The 18,213-nt window shown below is 42.5% G+C and overlaps 1 protein-coding gene across 1 annotated transcript in view; it reads left to right on the plus strand.

The window, feature by feature from the left end:
• DMRT1 (doublesex and mab-3 related transcription factor 1) overlaps window positions 1-16,578 on the plus strand; it is a 65,873-nt gene extending 49,295 nt beyond the window's left edge. The window contains exon 6 of the mRNA XM_071580649.1: window positions 16,439-16,578. Within this exon, the coding sequence (XP_071436750.1) occupies window positions 16,439-16,578 (140 nt within the window). The remainder of the gene's footprint in view (window positions 1-16,438) is intronic.
• Window positions 16,579-18,213: the final 1,635 nt, after the last annotated feature.

Genomic DNA, 18,213 nt, shown 5'->3' on the forward strand with positions numbered 1-18,213 from the left:
ATTACATAAGTTGGAGGTCAGTGCAAAATACAACCAAGACATTTTGTGTATGAGTAAATTGAGACTGAGTCTTTGGAGTTAAATCTGCTGTCTTTAGGATCTGGTAATCTGAGAAATATCCCTGGAGTTAAATAGTAATAGCTGCATAAAGTGGAAAGCACAGTGTCGGTTGGCCTACAGACAAGAATAGTAACTTTCTCCAGTGAAAGTTTGGTACTTTGGTGGCAGTTAACTGATTACCAAGAAAGAAAATATTGGAGATAGACCAGAGAAATTTTTAAGTGCTTCTTTTGATGTTTTTATTTTAGTGCTGTTCTGCACAACCTGAGCGTTACATTATATTTGACTGTCTTAGGTGCTGGGACTGCTTTGTCTTTTGTGTTTGAAATGAAGCTGGCATTTTCTGGAATTTTCACTGAAGTCTTTTGGTTTTATTATTGCCTGATTTTTCAGCCAGAGGGAGAGATATGATGTTTGAAGTACTGTTACACTTAATTTTAGATTTCTGAGATCCATGCTCAGGTGTTAAATATAGTTCAGAAGTGGAAAAAGGAGTGGGACTGCAGTTGTTAACGTCCAGAGAGGAGAGATAGCTATACTTACATTAGTCCTCCTCAGCTGTTTTCAGTTCCCACACTTGTTTTTACTCTAAGTGCTAATCCTGCAGTAAAAAAATACTTTTCTAGTTCAGAACAGCTTTCACAAATGTGTTTATTAGTATTGATTATATTTAGTTATTTATTACATATTTCTAAAAAAACAACACAGTAAAGTTTACCTTTCACTCTGCTGCAGCCAATGTGAAGGTAAAGCTTCAGAATCACTAACCATAATACAAAATACCAAATACAGAGGCTTCCAGGCCTGCCAATACCATTCTAGTCTTACTTGTATTCATAATTAGCTCAACGATACAGTAGTAATCTCACCTGCTTCTTTACCAGAGGCTTTAAAGGATCTAGTGAGGTTTCATAGAGAGGAGGACAATGATGATGGTGGTAAAAGTGTTAAGTGTTATTTATGATTTCTTTTTTAACTTCTTTGATTTTGAGAGGGGAAAATTTGGATGTATTTTATGTTACTTTTGTGGCTTGAATTAGAGGGGTAGATAGTAAAACTGTCACTTATAATGTAGTGGTTTCAGGAACCAAAATGTTGCATATAAAATCAAAGGGGTGTATTTCTTCACAACCTTGGCTGCTCTATGTATCTGCTCCATTTCTAGTAACTTTACTAAGCTGCAGTCTTCAGATATTAGTAAACAGTACCTTGATAGAGGGGTGCTATAATAGCCTTTGGAAGCTTGAGGTCTTTATGAATACATATTCAGAACAGTTTTGTCGAGCTTGTAATTAAATTTCCAGTTCTGGCAGGTGACTCCTTCTCTTGCAGCGTCTGCCATACATAGACCGAAAAAGATTTCCATGAGTTAGAGTAGGTACTGGGAAAAATACTCTAGATGCCATTAACAGTATTCATTGCAGTGTTAGCACCCAATTGTTGCTGTCCAGACATCTCCAAATTTGAGTTAAATTGATAAGTGGGGGCCAGGTCAAAGAGCGGGGAGGGGGGGGAGGGGAGAATTTTGTATGCCAAGTTCAGTCACTTAATTTTAAGTTGTTTTCTCACACACGTACAAAGCTGTAATGGTGAGGGTGGCACTTTGTTACGGCGACCCTGCTCTGTAGAGCACTGTAAAAATAGTCCAGGAGGAAATGGCTCAGAAAAGAGTTAAAAAACACACAACAAATAAGCTGACAGTATGTCGGCTGATTATAATGGATACCTTACAGCATCCAGGAATTGTCAATCATAGCTTAATGTTTACAGAAGTGAAAAGTCAATGTGTAATTGTTTAATTTGACATGACTCTCAGGTTGAGAAAGTGTAATCGCTGGAGGGGACAGTTAAGTAGCTGTGCTCCGTGTCAGCCTGTCTCGCTCCGACTACTGCACTAAACGCTTTCCTGATGAGCAATAGATTTGTTTAAATACCAGGATAATTGCTAGCTACAGCATCCAACACTCTTTTAATGCCTTGTACTACATCTGTATTAGCTTTTGCCTGAGGCTGTTGGAGGCTTCTGCAGGGAAGAAGGCATGTACCTTCAATTACATTGTTCTCCTTTGGGTTTTGAAGGGTAATTGTAGCAGAGCTAAACAGGCTATAATAAATTACATTTCGTTTCTTCCAAACCTGTTGAAGTAGATCAGACATGGAAGTGTTATAGCTGCTTTCTGCTTGTGACATATTGTTAGTCTGCAGTCCGGAGAACACACAAAGAATTGAAAAATGGAAAACTACCAGACTTGTCATACTGTACTGATGCAAAGCCAGGAAACTCGCGTTGTGTCCTATAAAAGTATTTGCTTTCCCACGTGTAAATAAGATCATATGTAACTATTCATGCTTATTTTGAGTAGTCAGAGCAGGAGAATGACTCTGCTCTCCTCTCTGTAATTAGGAGGGTGTCAGCATTTTCTTTAACTTTTTAATGCTGTTGGTGTTCCAGGGAGAGGACTTGAAGTGACCTGGTGGCTTCTGCCAGGGTAGTTGCCCGCTGGTTGCCTGAGGCTGAGCATGTTCCCGTTGTGTCACAGCACAGGCGCAGTGTTCTCTGTAGTGTACCCACGTCTTCTACAACAGTGTCTACCCCATTTGACAATCACAGGCTGCTGTGAGAAAAGCGGAAAGCATCTGTGCACAGATTACAGCTTACTTTTAAATTGTTTGAAAGTGATTGAGGGGAGCAGTTATTTTTGAAATGCACATTTCTTAAAAGTCTGACAAGATCTGAAGATTGGTTTTGAAGTATGTTCAGAATTGAACACTTAATTTGTTGGGATTCGTGTTAGTATGTGATCAGAAAAGAGTGGAAGCCAAATTAAACACATAGGACTCCCTGCTGTTCATTTTTAAATAAATAAAATTGCAACTTAGTTTCTTTAACACTGGCATTTATCTGTTTGTGTTTATTTCCTGCTTTCTCATATTTCTACAGTTCCAATTCCAAAGCTGTATGCCTGATGGTTATCTCATTGTGTCTGTTAAATCAAATAGGTTTCACAAGTGGATTTGCCTAAGGCCTGAATCATACCCTGTGTGCTGTGGATAGCAGGTTTATTTACTCTAGTCATGGCACTAGTCACGTGTTAGACTGCTGAAACTAAAAGAATGTTCCTAGTCCAGTTGGTCGGTAGTTATGTTTCCTTTCTGGACATAAAAAAAAATCAATGAGAGTTCTCTCCTGTTCATTTATAAATCATTCTCCCTTTCAAATTCTGTCTCAGAGCAGTTGCAGGCACTGCAAGGAGGGTTCTGTTTTCACATCCTGGAACAACTGTTTAACACTGGATCTTTTAGTGATTTTTTAATTGGCTTTTGATTATATAAAACAAATTTCTTTAAGTTTCAGTCAGAGCTGGATTTGAGCTAGCTGTGTATCCTTAAATATAGTTTAAAATCTCCTAAATACTCTAAATCAAGACTTAACTCATGTCAGTTTTTGCTGTTTCCTCCCTTGGGTAAATACGAAGTTTTAGTTTATGAAGCTATCTCTACCAGCATGTCTTGTAGCACCACTTTCTGAGTCACAAGTGCACTTCCGGGGTCTTTAATCTTGTGGGTTGTCTCTGTTTTTTCCAAGGCATAAACACTGCACGTGGATTTGTGCAGAGTCTGCACTGGAGGGAGTTAACACTGACTTATTGAAAGGTGTCTGGTGTATTCCTGTTAAGTGGATATGTTTACAGAGACTAACCCAAATGAAGCTGTAACTGCCTAAACTGTTGTTAAAAAGGTGTTAGGAGAGAGGAATGTGGGTTGGCCCCTAGTTTGAAAGTAATTGCTCTTCCGCAACTGTCGAGCTTACTTCTGTAGCTCTGACTCTTAGCTGTCCGTCTTGGATCGCTTCATCTGCTTTTCTTTCTGGGTTCAGCTGCTACGCCTGTCAGCTACGCGTATGGAGTAAGACTGCTTTCCCCATCCTCCAAGAGAGTGGAAAAACCGTGCCTTGACCCTGAACAGTATCAGGCACTTAGTACTCTGCATAGTTCAAGCTCCTTGCAGCCCTGGCCTGTGACTAGTTTCACTGCTCTGTGTCTGTGGTGGGTTGCACCAGGGCTGTATGATGCAGCAGAGGATGAGCCTTGCCCCTAAAGTGCTGAATCACTTTTCTGTTGACCAGAGTTCCATTCAGCACTCCTGAAGTTAACTGAGGTGTAGTGTTAGAGTGGGTTCCTTGAAGGGCAGGCCATCTTTGATGCAGCCACCCATGTCTGATTGGCCCACTAGACCCCAGAAACCTGTCTTAAAATTTTCTCTGAACAGGTTACAATAATAACATTCTGATTTTCTGTTTATATATTTATGTGTTTTAGAACTTTTCTGCCACTTAAACATGATTTCAGGTTCACCATCTGGACTTGAGACCATGTCAAGCAAGGACAGGGAAAGTGCATGTTGAAACTTGCATCTATTCCAAAACACTTGGTAAGGAAAGATGGCACAAGGGCTCTCAAGTGACCTACTACCCTTGTAGGAAGCTAACAAACCCCAAGGTTTTTAAGCTTAAGTGACCCACAGCTTGTAGACTATAATCGATGTCATCTCAGGGGAAATTGGCCCTTCTTAGCAAGACTGCAGCTGTCAGGATCCTGAAGAACGTGCTAGGCACTGGTTGGTTGACCTTTCCACCAGGTCTTCATCACCATGGCTGTAGGACATCAGCGGGAGATGTGGAGGTGCAGCTGACAGCAGCAGCAGCAACATTAGGCACAGCCCATGCCCTCCACCTGGTGGCACACGCTCAGCTGGAAGCTGTCACTTCACCTTGGAGCAGGACCAGCCTCACTGCTGCACCAGCGTTTCACAGTCTGCATTTAATAACGCTGTAGTGTTCATGGAAGTGGATATCAATATAGCACAGTGGGTCTGTCTTAAGCCTAATGTGGTGTGAAACTTCATTTAACTTATTTGACTACCTCAAAAATGTTTTGTGTTCTGTTTTTGTCCTTATTTACTCAAGTACTCTGACTTATCACAGTGACGTTCATAAACTTTTGGGGGCATAAATCTCACTTTAAAGTAAGTAGCAACACTTTTACTCCATTTGTGCATATACCTGTGTTGTGCTATGTATTTCATCAATGCTTGTTGAACTGTTTTACTGCAAATCTGCTTGATTTGCTTCCAAACTAAAGTTAATATTAAAAATGGTAATGCCATGGTAATACTAAGTCACTGTAAAGCTTTCTGGGCTTTTTAATTACCAACTAAATTGTAAGATGTAAACAATAAGGCTGCTTCTTGCTTCCCTCTTGTTCAATATTGAGCACAGTTGTTCATGAGTATGGTGCAGTTCATGCTGAAGTTGGTGACAAACCATCTGTTGCTTTCACTAGCGTGATATGAGTTGCAGATCCTTGTTTTCTCCCTTTCCAGCAGAGAAACGTGTATTACAAGAGAATTGAAAAAGTAAATAGATTTATTTGCAGGTGAAAAATCTGTTGTATCTGCCATAACAGATCACTTGCATTAGACCTAGCATTTTTGCTGATTGTTTAATAACCTCTTGATTTCCAAAAGCTTGCAAGTTACATCCAAAAGATCTTTTTAAGCTGTATAATATGGCACTCTTGTGCTAAAATTATATCACTAAATTTGAAAGAGTTGAGTCCATCATTATTAGCTATTCATTTATGCTTTAAACATTTGGACTGATGACAATGGGCATGGATTTCATCCTTGTTTTATAAATTGAAAATGACATTGGCAGCAGTAAAAATGTAAAGAGGAGTGACCAGAATTACCATTTACATTTCTATAACTAGTACAGGCGTTGTGCAAACTGTGATGGCCTCCTTTTGTTCCTGTTGTGGTAGTGAAGACTAACAGCCTTTGTGACCTAAGAATGGAGAAATATTCAGCCAAAATAATAACCCTGTTTGGATTTCTGTACTGAACACCAAAAGGTTATGTGGGATTATTAGAGCTCTTGGAATTGTATTTCCTTCCTTTAGCGTAGCTACACAAGGGAGAAAGTTTGTGCCTTTTGTTTCGTTTCTTTACGTATTCTGCTGCTTGGTAACATTATCCTGAGCCTTGAGTGCACCATTTACTTTAAAATTAACCAAGTTTTTTTTTTTTAATTTTCTTGCCTCAGCTATTGCAAATGGCAGTGCATTTTTTAGGTAGGACAATTGATGCTTCTAGAGGTAGTTATTCACAAGGAAGTTCTTCTTTAAACAGGTTTTAAATATCGGTATTACGAAAAGAATGGCATCTATATTGTAATGATGTCCAGAAGCATAAGAGGAGTCAGGAGTCTTTAGATGTCTCCTGTGTTGCACTAGGAGATAGATGTAGCCTGTGAGGTCTTTCCTTGAAACTGAAAGCTGTCCCCACCTCTGCCTGCACCCTTGGTGTCAGCAGTCATCCCACAAAGAAACCTTTTCTCCATTCATTCCTGTGTGCTGCCACATAACAGCTGTGATAAACATGCACAGCTACACTGACACTAAGGGGCAGCTGGGGGTGTCCATTTCAGCCACCTCTGTGTGACATTATCAATAGGTTAGGTGGTGTTTGGGATATATGGAAAAGCCTGTGTCATGACCATAGGAGAAGATGCAGACCCCAGAGGAGATAGAGAGTAATCGGTCTCTATAAATTAGCATGAAGTCACCAAATTGTGCCCAAGTGGACTGTAGGGTGTGAAGAGACAGTACCATGTGCCCTTCTTTAGAGATGGTTGAAAATTGTTTGGATAGGAACTTCTGCTGTGGAAAATCTAATCCTCCATTGATTGTTTTTGCTGAAATCACATACTTCTGCAAACTTAGAACAGGAGAAGCAGAGGTTCAGCTGACCGCCTTTCCTCAACAGTCTCATATGGAAGATGAGTCCATTTGTTCAACTTGGAGAAGAGGAGGCTCCAGGAAGATCTTATTAAGGTCTTTCTGTACTTAGAGGAGACTGATAGGAAGGTAGTGACAGACTTTTTAGTAGAGGTTGTTGCAACAGGACAAGGAACAATGGTTTTAAATGAAAGGAGGGCAAATTAGGACTAGGTAGAAGGAAGAAATTTTTTCAGTGAGGGTGGTAAAACACTGGCACAAATTGCCCAGAGACATGGTATGTGCCCCATCCCTGGAAACATTCAAGATCAGGTTGGATGTGACTCTCAGCAACCTAATTTAGTTGGAGATGTCCCTGCTCATTGCAGGGGGTTTGGACTACACGATCTTAAAAGGTCCCTTGTAGCTCATACCATTCTATGATTCCTGACCTAACATTCGGAATTGAAGGCAGTTTCTTGCTGATTTTGACTTGCCACCAAGTGTTGCTGGCTGTTCACATGGTTGTGTGGCCTCTTCTGACTCCAGTCTTTGGAATGGTTTGTTTTCTTTTTTGCAGGACGAAAAAACCAAAACAACTGAGCAAAGTTCCATAAACACAGTTCATTTAATGGATCTGGCACTCAAGGTGGTGACACATGAGAGGTGTATGGACTGCTGAGACCTGCCTTGTTGCAGTGCCCAGTAGTGGGACAGTCTAGGGAGTCCTGAGATAACTGGCCCAGAACAGCACAGCAATTTTTGCCATCCTGGTGAGATAAAATGCCCTGGATAGACATGTGAGCCTGGGCACCAGCAGCTGGCAAGTTAATTACATATTTCTCATGAGAAATGATTGCTATATGTGTGTTCTAATGTTGTTGTTAGAACAAGTTTTGATTACTATAGAAAAAAGAAAACAGTCCAAAGAGTGGATTTGAAGTTCACTCTTTTCTCAAAGCTGCTTCTGTTTTGCTAGTCTTCTGAGTATAACACATCAGGGACATCTTTTTTTTTTGATGTAGAGTCAGTCTCTGGTGTTGTGTATGAAATCATGAAATAGCAACCTTAAGGAATAAAGAGATACAAGGTCCCAGCTTTGTCACAGCCTTCTTATGTGATGAAACAAGTACCTTCATTCCTCTGAGATTCCTTCCTGGTCCTCACTTGTTGGTAGATGTCACATTTTTATGTGACTTTCCTGGAAATTGATGCCTCCTCCTGTGTTTTGGTGGTTCTTCTCTAATCTTGAATCTTTAAATGGTTTGTTGGGGCGTTGATTTCCTTCTTTTCTAAAGCATTTTCTCTTTATTGAACTCTGCTGTAGAGCACAGCCATGCAAACCATATGGTGGACTATGAATGTCTGAGAGAAGTAAGGATCTCCAGAAGTAGGTCTGCTGGTCAGAGTCACAGCCCAAAGGAGAGGCCTATGCATCTCTGCAGTACGGGCAGTACAAAACGAAAGGAACTCATGTTTCAGCAGTTCTTCAGTGTAACTCCTTGTGTTTTTGTGCAAATGTGTGCACATAACAACACAAGGTTTAAATAAGTGACTGGAGGATGCTAGGGAGGGAAAAGGGAGATGCCTTTTGCATTTTATCATGATTCCTTTGTTTGTGGTGTTATTACCAGGTTAAAAATAAGTCAGATCTGTGACTTCATCCCAGCTTTTTTGTGATGCTGAGGTTGTTATACTTTATGTGTAATCATGCAGAATGTTTATTTTAGACGTGGCTTTAAAAAATCACTTTCAGAAGTGCTTATTTTACCTTGTTACTCAGAAGTAGAAAATGTTTGCTTTACATTGAGATATCGCATTCTTGGGGAACAGTTTGCTTCATGTCTTCCAACGCAGAAAGTCTATGTGAAACAGTTAAAATTGTGTTTCCTTCCTGAGAAAACTAGCCATTAGGGTTCCTGGCAGTGGAATATAAACTGAGGAGGCTTCTACGGAGGTGTGCCATGCTGAGACCTGACTTGGGCAGAATGAGCGCTTGTGGTGAGTACATGCAAAAGGGACAAGTAACCATTCACTTCTGCAAACCAAAAGAAAGCTTCTATCAGCTGAATTCCACATGTGATCTTTCAGTCATTCAAAGCAAGGGAACTCCCCTTGGCACACCTGAACCTCCTGAAGTTTTTCTGAGATGGTTCGCCCTCTGCCTTTCCTAGCCTGCAGCAGTAGCTTAGCAACATGAAGTTAGCCACACAGTGTAAAGCTGGTGATAGGTGAGAGTGTTGGCCCATCAGTACTGCTCTGCTCCAGATCCTATCTGCAAGCATGAAGGGCAGTTGCTTTGTAATAGATGCGTTGGTGTAGTTTCATGGTGTATTTTGAAGTCTCAGAAAAAAAAAGTCTGTGCCACCCAAGTACCATCTATGCATCCTGCCTGTCTAACTGATGGTGGGTGGGAAGTGGAAGGCTTTGTTTGAATGTTTCACAGATCACTAGAAGACAATTTAAAACCAGAGGTGAGGGATTCACCAATCAGAATGATTTTTTTCAGCTTCTGGTTTCTAATTACATCAGTTACAGCTTTACCTTCTTAGTTGCTAGAACTACAAGCATGAACTGGAAAAGAATGAGATAATCTGTAGTAAAACATGCTGAATAAAGATCTCCATTGAGATCTTTACCTTTTATCCTGAGTTCCTAATGCCAAGAACTAAATCTATTTGAAAATACACAATAAATGCACCCTACTGTGGGCATCCAAGATAATCCTAATTGCCTTAAACATTAGTGAGAAGGATAGGTGTTTGAGAAGGGGAAAGGGGATGAACTGTGAAATAGTATACCTGTGTTAAGAGACACACATGGAGCATGTTTTTTGTTGCACATCCTTAGTCTTCTTTTTGGTTTTGCATCAAAAAGCAATTCTGCTTGTTGCTCTTGTAGCTTCTTGTCAGTGGAAAATATCCACAGATGTACATTTTTAGAACTGGACAGGTTTCCATTACATTAATTAACAACATACAAAGCAGAAAAAGAGCACCACCCACATTTTTTTGCAAGTTGGTCCACATTGTCATCAGCACAGAATAGTACATAACACATTGATCAAACCAAAAGTTACAAAGACATTTCACCTGGTGTGTATAGTGTGAGGAGTTTGGTTTAAGGCAGACCCATAGCTGAGTTTTCATTATCCCCATGTAACTTACTGATATCAGCCTCCTCATCTAACACTTTACCATACATCATGCTGCTGCTAAGAAGCCTGCAATCAGACTGTATTGTGGTGAGCAGCTGCAGCAAGCAGAAACCCTTGGTTTCAGGGGGGCTTCCAGAATTTGTCCTTGTGGGAGCTGTCACCTGGTCCAGTTCTGTAATGAGGCCTGAGGAATGGGAAGAGAAGGACACTCAATACAGAAGATGTTGAGCACATTTATGCACTTGTGGATGTTGGCAGGAATTCTCAGTCAGTAAGAACCATTTCATCCCAGCATTCTTCCTGACCAAGAGAGGTGTAATGAAGAGATAGCTGTGTGGGGTTTTTTTTACATTTAATTTTCAGGGAGTAGAATAAAAAAAGCTAAAATACATGGAGGAGTCACCAAGTGTGAACATCCTGAAGCAGGAGTCACTGCAGCTGTATAAAATTTGAATCTTTGTGTTCAAAAGAAATCTTGAAAACACAGTTGATGGAAGTTTGTTTCTTACTTTTCTTGCAGCTTCTCTTTGACCTTCTAGCAGGAACCCAAGGGCCCATACGCTGCTGGAGGAGTCTTAGATCTGCACTGAGCAGAATACCAGAGCGTGAGGCTGAACTCATTGCAGGGCTGGTTTATGAACAGCCTGTCACTAATGCTAGCTTCTTCACCCTGGTGGAAGGTAGTAGTCCTCCATCTTTTCAAACAGAGCATTGGCACAGAAGTGAATCACATGAGAGATTCAGTGGTGGTAGATTTTCTTTTTGACCCCTTGTTAAACTCCTCTTATGAAGTTGAACATTCAGGAGCATAGGATTGAGCACTCCCAAAGGTGAGAGGCAGCTGAAGGGAGGTTGCTTAGGATAACTTAATTGGCCTTTCTGTATGTGTTTACATTGAGATTGCATCTTGTCCATCTTATGATCATCTACAACAGAGTCAGGACAGACCTTAATGCTTTACCCACAGTAGGAAAAATCTACTTTTCTCCCATTCTCTTTTTTTGTATTTCTTCTCGGTTTCTGAGACAACAACCGAGATGAATCTGAGAGTTCTCTGATTCTGAGTACCTGGTTTTGCAGCAGTAACTCTTTTGTGGGGGTTTGTTTGGCTGATTTAGTTTGGGGTTTTGACCTAATGTTTTGTCAAGCAGTTGCAATGTGTGTTAATGTAGTTGCTATGGCTCGCCAGGCTGTTTTCTGATACTGCGTGGTGGAGTCAGCCCTTTCAGGATGTATCTGAGCAGTGGAGAGGCAAGGTACCATTGACTTGAGTGGTAACTGGACAATGGTTTCAAACAGAATGACCTGCGGTTATTTCCAGGCCACTGAGTCTGCCATTCTTCAGACTGTCCACTGTGACACTGGCCAGTCAGTCCACTGTGTCCTGTAGTGGTGCCAAGAAAACCAGTGCCAGTTTTTTGCACTGTAACCTGTGGAGGATGCCAATGCCATTTTCTCTCATTCTGCCCTTTGTGCAGGTATTAAGACTTGCTTCGTGGTTTGACTGCCACTTGTTTCCCCTGGCCAGTTTGTTTTTCAGAAGCCTTTATGTGGGATCTGTGGAGACTGGAGTGGAAATTGCTGCTTGTTTAAACAACAGTGGTATTTGCAAAAGGAAAGTGCTTCAGAGGAGGAGGTACAGTGAAGAGCAGTTCCTGTCCACCCTTGTGCCAACAACTGAGGCGTGCTTTAGTGATGCTCCTGTTGCCTGATGCCTAAATTCTGTGCAAATAGGTACTCAGACACAATATTAATGGAGAAAGATAGATGGTATACCTTTATTGAAAGCTTTCCGGTGCATACCCAAGGTCTGCACACACACATGCACAGGCCCACATATGCACACAGACATGCACACCCATGACCAGGGATGTCATGGCTTTTATAACTTCTCGAGCAATTAACATAACCAACCATGATTCTCATTTTCCTCTGTGCCCCACCCACAGGGGTCTTCAGAACTACCCCTTGGAGAAGTTCCCGAACCTCCAGGCCGCCTTCTTGTGTTTTGTCTTCACTGTGTCTACAGGTGGTTGGTTTCTCACACACAAACACCATGGCCTTGGCAGGGCATGAGAAAGCTCATGAATCTGTGAGAAAGATTTTAGTAATTTCTAATACCACCCAATATATGAGCAACCCAGGAAAGTCCATGTAACCTATATAATCCCAAAAATCTACAAAATATATACTAAAATCATTAGGCATCACTCCATGCTGTCAAACTGCCACTGGCAGTCTGGTTCCACTCCTCTTCATCCTACGTCTGGCTGTGTTCACACACATATGTGTGCACACTGGGAAGAAGTGGATGGGCTTTAGCAACATACGGGCTGGCATGCTTATTTATTTTGCTTTTCCCTAAGAAATGTGAAAAAGTTTTAAAAAATGGATTGTACCACTCAACTTAAAATCTTTACAAATTACTGCATATTTAGAGTTTAATAGTTCTTTGAATGTAAACTCGGGAAAATGTTTCTTTTTCAAGCATGAATATTGTTCTGCTTTCTCACATCACTGAAAGTGTATTACTCTTTTCAGTCCACTGAATTCCAGGGATCACTCAACTTAAAACTCAGTGCAGTTTCCAGTGTCAGAAGACATAAGGTTTTGTGTTTATGTTTGGGAACCCTTCTCTCTTCTTTTCCTGTGTGGTATTAGCTGATTGTTTTTTTCAGATTCATACAGCTCAAAAGTATTCAGGTGCATTCCCAAGGGTAAAAGGTAATTAGATCAAGGAATGGTCTTTAAAAACTGTCACAGACCCAATTCTGGTACTGTTATTTACACAGATAAGGGCTGTGTAGCAACTGTGGGAGCATCAGCCACAAGCCTCAAGCAGATGAAACTCATAGACTTAAATCAAAAAGAACATGAGTTTTGTTTCTTTGCACTTGTAACTTCCACATTTTATTGCTGTGTGATTAAAACACTGGAACAGAATTGCTAATTTCCTTTTTGCTGCCTTTTTATAGCTGCAGGTCCCAGTCTGAGTACTTGCGCTTTTCATCAGCATTGCACCTGCTCACTGCTTCTTGACTTTGGTGACTCTTGACTGCAGTAGAAGTCTTCAATTAAGCAGTACAGGTTTGGATACAGGAGCAGCACTCTCATCTACTAGAAGTGAATCTTGGTAGTTCTGTGTTGTTTTTAAAATCCATGTGGCTCTCATGACATACTCCTGTACACATTTAGAGATCGCCATATAAAGCCCAAATCATCAAAACTGTGATAAATTTGGAAGTCAGTGGAAAAACTGTTGGAGCTCCACTGGTCCAGAAGACCTAGGAGCCACTGCTTGAGGTGCTAAGAAGCAGATGCGGTTGTCTGTCTACCAAAAAAAGTTGGCCTCTGTCTCGTTCCCCAGGTTTATGCTAAATACCATAGAGTTGCTAAAAAAAAAATCCTAAAAGTGAAGTGGCCGTTTTGCTGTGGTAGGATTTTAATGTCTGTGCTGTAGCACGTTGGATTCTTTCTATTTAAAGAAAAAACTGCAGCAGCTACCTCAACAGAGACGATGGCATTTCTCTCTCTCCTGCAGTTAAAACTACATTTCTTTTTATGCTTTTTTTTTTCTTCAGGTGGTTTAGTGTGACTAAGTTCTGGGAGGTGATACAGATGCCTGAGGGGGAGTGGGCTCCTTGAGTGGTCACAGAAGATATCACAAAGGAGGGCCATGTCATTATTTAACAACACTCCACCCTATGTTAATCTTATCAGTTTGAAAGCTTTTGTCCTCTGCTGGGAGCATCCCTCAAGGGGGCTGAGGCATTTCCCTCAACCCATCCAGGCTTATCAGGGCTATCACCCCACAATTGTGCTTTACTAAATTAAAGCAGAATGAGGTTTTAGAGTTAGAGAGCTGAGCTCTTGAGCCAGTCAGCCCTGTTGAAGTGACAGTACCTGCATTACTACATATTGCAATGTACCTTTTGGAGAAAGAGATGGTTCCTGTTGCTGTATGTAACCTGTTTTAGCCAAAGCTTTTGTTAGGTACAAGTTAAGACCCTGAATTATCACTGAGAAGGTAGTCTTTAAGAGATATCAGGAAAGGTGACAATTGCTGCATTTTCTGTGATTCTTTGCTATTGGTATATGGGCCTACAGAGCATCTCTTGTTCTGACATTCTGTAGTAGTCAAAACACGAACGACTCCAACAAGTTACTTAACCTGAAGTAGTGCATGGTGTGTGTTTCAGATTGTGGGAGTGTGGTGCAGACTGGGCCCACCCAGGAAGTGTGCTTATGCATCTCACCAGATGATCCAGCTTCCCTTGCAGAGGAGCAGAAATGTTCCTCTCTTGCTCAGTTACTTTCTCAGTCTATATGTTTACACTTGGCTCAAGTCCTGGGAGCTCTTAGGCAATGAAGAAGTGTCAAGCGCAGACTTAGTAGAGGAAGTGAAGTGGCATCCTAATCCAGGCACTGAGATACTTGGACTCCACCATCAACCCTGCTTACTTAAAAGGGAAGGTAGGACACAGCATCAGGAATTGCCTGGTATGTTCTGATGGCAGAATAGAGCTTGGCTCTTGCACACCACAAGGAGTGTTTCTCATGCTGAGTTTCATGATTACTGTGTTAGAAAAAGTAAAAATCCACAAAGCTTTTCTCAACTGCAGGTTATGTAATTGCTGTTCCAACCTGCTGTAGGTGCAAATCAGTGCCGTCCTCCAGGAGTTCAGGTCCTGATTGTTCAGGCCTGGAGATGCTGAAGATCTGTTCAGCTGTTTTGTGCCTTTGACCACATGGCAAAGGAGTACATGATGCTGCAGACCAGATTCCTCTTTCTGTGCCGTTAAATCATTAGCAGCATTCTCAGGATGTTTAAAAACAGTTGGAAGTTGCCTTGACTACTTTGTCATTCTCTCATGTCTAAGCACCACATTTTTTTCTTTTTATTTTATCTAGGAAAAAAATGTAATAGAGGGTTACTATACTGTTCACTAGGCTTAAAAGAAAAAAATGTAATATAAGGTTACTATACTGTTCACTAGGCTTAAAAGAAAAAATATGGAAGTTTTAAGTCAGATCTAAAAGGCAATAATAGAGTCTGCTTTGTCAGAGTGATGTTAGAGCCTTACCTTGTCCCGTATATGCATCAAAGGAGAGACTTGCATTAAATGAAGGAGCCAGGTTCAGCAAAGTCAAAAACGGTCAAAACTCCTGAAAGAAAAAAAAAATTGACATTTTGTCTAGTCATGGGTTAGTAAGTGAAAATGATACATGAAGTCAACTTCATAATGTCTTTTCCATCACTTGGTAACCAGTGTTGTGTTTAAAATCCGGACAAATTTGGAAGGCGAGTTGCAAATGGACATTACTGCAGAAATACAAGATACTACAGAAATGGGATGTTGTTTTTTTAAGAGAGTATTTCTCAGTGATGTGCTAAACCCAGATGGTACTGTTTACTTTCCTTGAATCCCATTGGATTCTCCTGGCTGTCAAAACCAACTCACCTTTTGCACTGGACTTTAGATGTGCTAGAGGACCCCAGAGTCCACAGCCACACAGGGCTCAAGGATGAAGGAGCTGCTTCCATAGGCACAACAGTGTGGTTTCAGGACAGGCTTTAAGCCTCAGCTCTGCCATTGTTTGATTTTGTGCAGTAGTACTAGATTCACCATGGCTTCTAAAAAACAACCTATGGCTGGTAATACTCTCCACTAAACAATAAAATACAAAACAGATATTGATGATTAAGGTGTTGTGATTTCATTTCCCTCGGAGTTCCTCAGTTAACGATGTATTTTGCTAATTACGTAATAGATTTTCCTATTGATGAACAAAATCTGAATTAACACGGAAAGCACTAATGTTACCCTTTCACTATTATTGTTGTACAAGAAGCTGTGGCAGATGCTGGCAGTTAGCTACACAAACATTAGTATTAACGATTGGCCATTTGGAATTGGTGACAAACTGCTGCCAGCCGGAATCCTGAGCCTGAAACCAATCAAGAAGTTAATGAGGAGAGAAATTACCACTCCAGCTTCCCCTTAATTATATTCATGGTAGGCAGGAAGGGAGTGTTGGGGGTGGATCTCAACTCATCTAAGGTTAGGAAGGTCAGAGACCCTTTTACTTGGTTTTTGTATCTCCTGCAAGTTGCAATGTTGCAACAGTTCCTAGCACTGTGTTAGTTTTAAATTCTGTAATATTTGGCCTCAGCCTCGGGCTGCCCGAGCTGGGGTCTGAGGATCTGTAGTCAGGTTACTTCCTCGTGGGTGAAGGGGAAACAGTCGCAAGACTCGAGGTTGGTTCCCCTCATCGTTACTCCCGCTGCCTTCACCTTGACTAGAGAGAGACAGCACTTTCCATGCAGTGGGGGACTCCTCCTCGCCCCTTTCCGGAGAGGGGAGATCCGTGTGGGTCTCCTCTGGTCCGGGCCTTGGATGTCTCAGGCAGTGTTTTTTCTCTCTCTTCCCCTCCTCACTCGCAGTGTTTTCGCCGCCCAGCAGTCAGGACTCCGGCCTGGGGTGCCTTTCCAGCAGTGAGAGCACCAAGGGGGACCTGGAGTGCGAGTCCCTCGCGCAGCCCGGCAACTTCGCGGTGAGCCCCGTCCAGGAGGGCGGCGAGTAGTCGCGGCGCGGCGGCCCTTGCCCGGGGCAGGGCGGTGCAGCAGCAGCGTTCTCGGTTTGCTTGTTCTGCTTGGGGGTTTGTGGGGTGAGGGTGTGGGGGCGTTTGGTTTCTTTTTTCCAGGTGAGGGGCAGGATGCCGGCTTCCCCTGCGACGGCCGTGGGGCGCTCTCCGCCGCCCTCCGGGCCAGCTGAAGCATTCCCGTCACTGGGAAGCCGGTGCGCTGTCTCCGCAGCAGGTCTGCGGGGCAGAGGGCTCGCCGAAATGCGGGCAGTGGCTTGTGGTAGCGAAGAAGAGATAACCGTATGTCCTGCGCCGGCCCCTCTCCGCCCTGGGGCCGATAACCCATCTCTGGAAGTATCATGTCGTTGTGTATTTCTAATGGTTCTTTATAAGCTAACGCTGCTGCTCGGTCCGGGAGTTTTCTTCTCATGTTGCAAAATTAACATATTTTGCATATTACAGTTGAGTGCCTTGCCTTAGATTGCAGTCTAAACTGCAAGTTGTCACGGATTTCAGTGTTTGTTATTTTGTTAAAAATGGCTTATGGTGTTCTTTTCTTATGTTACTAAAGCCTACCCAAAATGAAACTAGTCTAGAAAAATTCATTGTTCTCTGTAGTTGCAGCTGTTCCTGAAATAAAAATGTTATTGATGACTGAATTTTCTTGTGTGTATATTTGGTGAGCTGTATTAAAACAGAAAAAAAAAAGAAATTACTTGTATTTTCTTCGCTCTGTGCTTTGAAAACATCTATTTGATTTCACCCCCATCTGTTGTAATCAATAACCTGACCATCTTGTTTTTTATTAAATGCACTTACTCTTAATTTCATCCACCAGTGGTTTTAGAGAGAATAATGTGGAGTTACCTATATAGGTTTGACATTATAAATCACTTCTTGAGGCTGAATCGTATAGTGGTATCGATTGATCCTGATATATCACAGAAATTTACTGTCACTTCTGTTTTCAATTAAAGATACAATCAGTCAGATAATGACTTAATTGGATTTTACAGAAGATTGAGTTTTATTGCCCAGTGCTTTACGAGTTTAGTTAAGGAAGATCATTTTATCACACTTGTCAGCCTGCTCCCGCTGCTCCGTGCCCTTCTGCCGCCGCCGCCGGGCCGGGGCTTGGCTCCCCGGAGGGCACGACAGGCGGGACCCGGGACGGAGGCGGGTGCGCTGTTCTACCCCCCTGCCTTGGCCACCCTTGGGCTTTATGGAAATACAATTTTTAATTTCTGTGAAATGCTTCATAATTTCCTGCCCCTCTCCCATCGCCCTACCCAAGCTCAGGGGATACCGCGGGGCGTTACGGCCGCGGTGGGGACCTGCCTGCCCGCGCTGTCTCGCAGCCGCCCTGGGCGCTGCTCCCGGCCCGGGCTTGATGCGGGGCACCGGAAGCGGGTCTGCTCCCGTGCTCGATGCGCCCCCCGGGAGCGCGGGAGGAAGAGGCCGCCTCGCTGCCCTGGGGAAGCCCGGGGAGTACTAGGGACCCCATGTCCCTCGGGAAGGCTCTTGCTGGTGGAGGCTCACGAGCCGCAGCCTCTGGCGGCCTGGGTCCGATTGTGCCTGCCGGGCCGTGCGGGGAGCAGCCCTTGGAACAAACAAGCCCGGTTTTGCCCCGCAGTG

This window comes from Pithys albifrons, chromosome Z (genome assembly GCF_047495875.1).
Source record: "Pithys albifrons albifrons isolate INPA30051 chromosome Z, PitAlb_v1, whole genome shotgun sequence".
NCBI classification, from domain to species: Eukaryota; Metazoa; Chordata; class Aves; order Passeriformes; family Thamnophilidae; genus Pithys; species Pithys albifrons.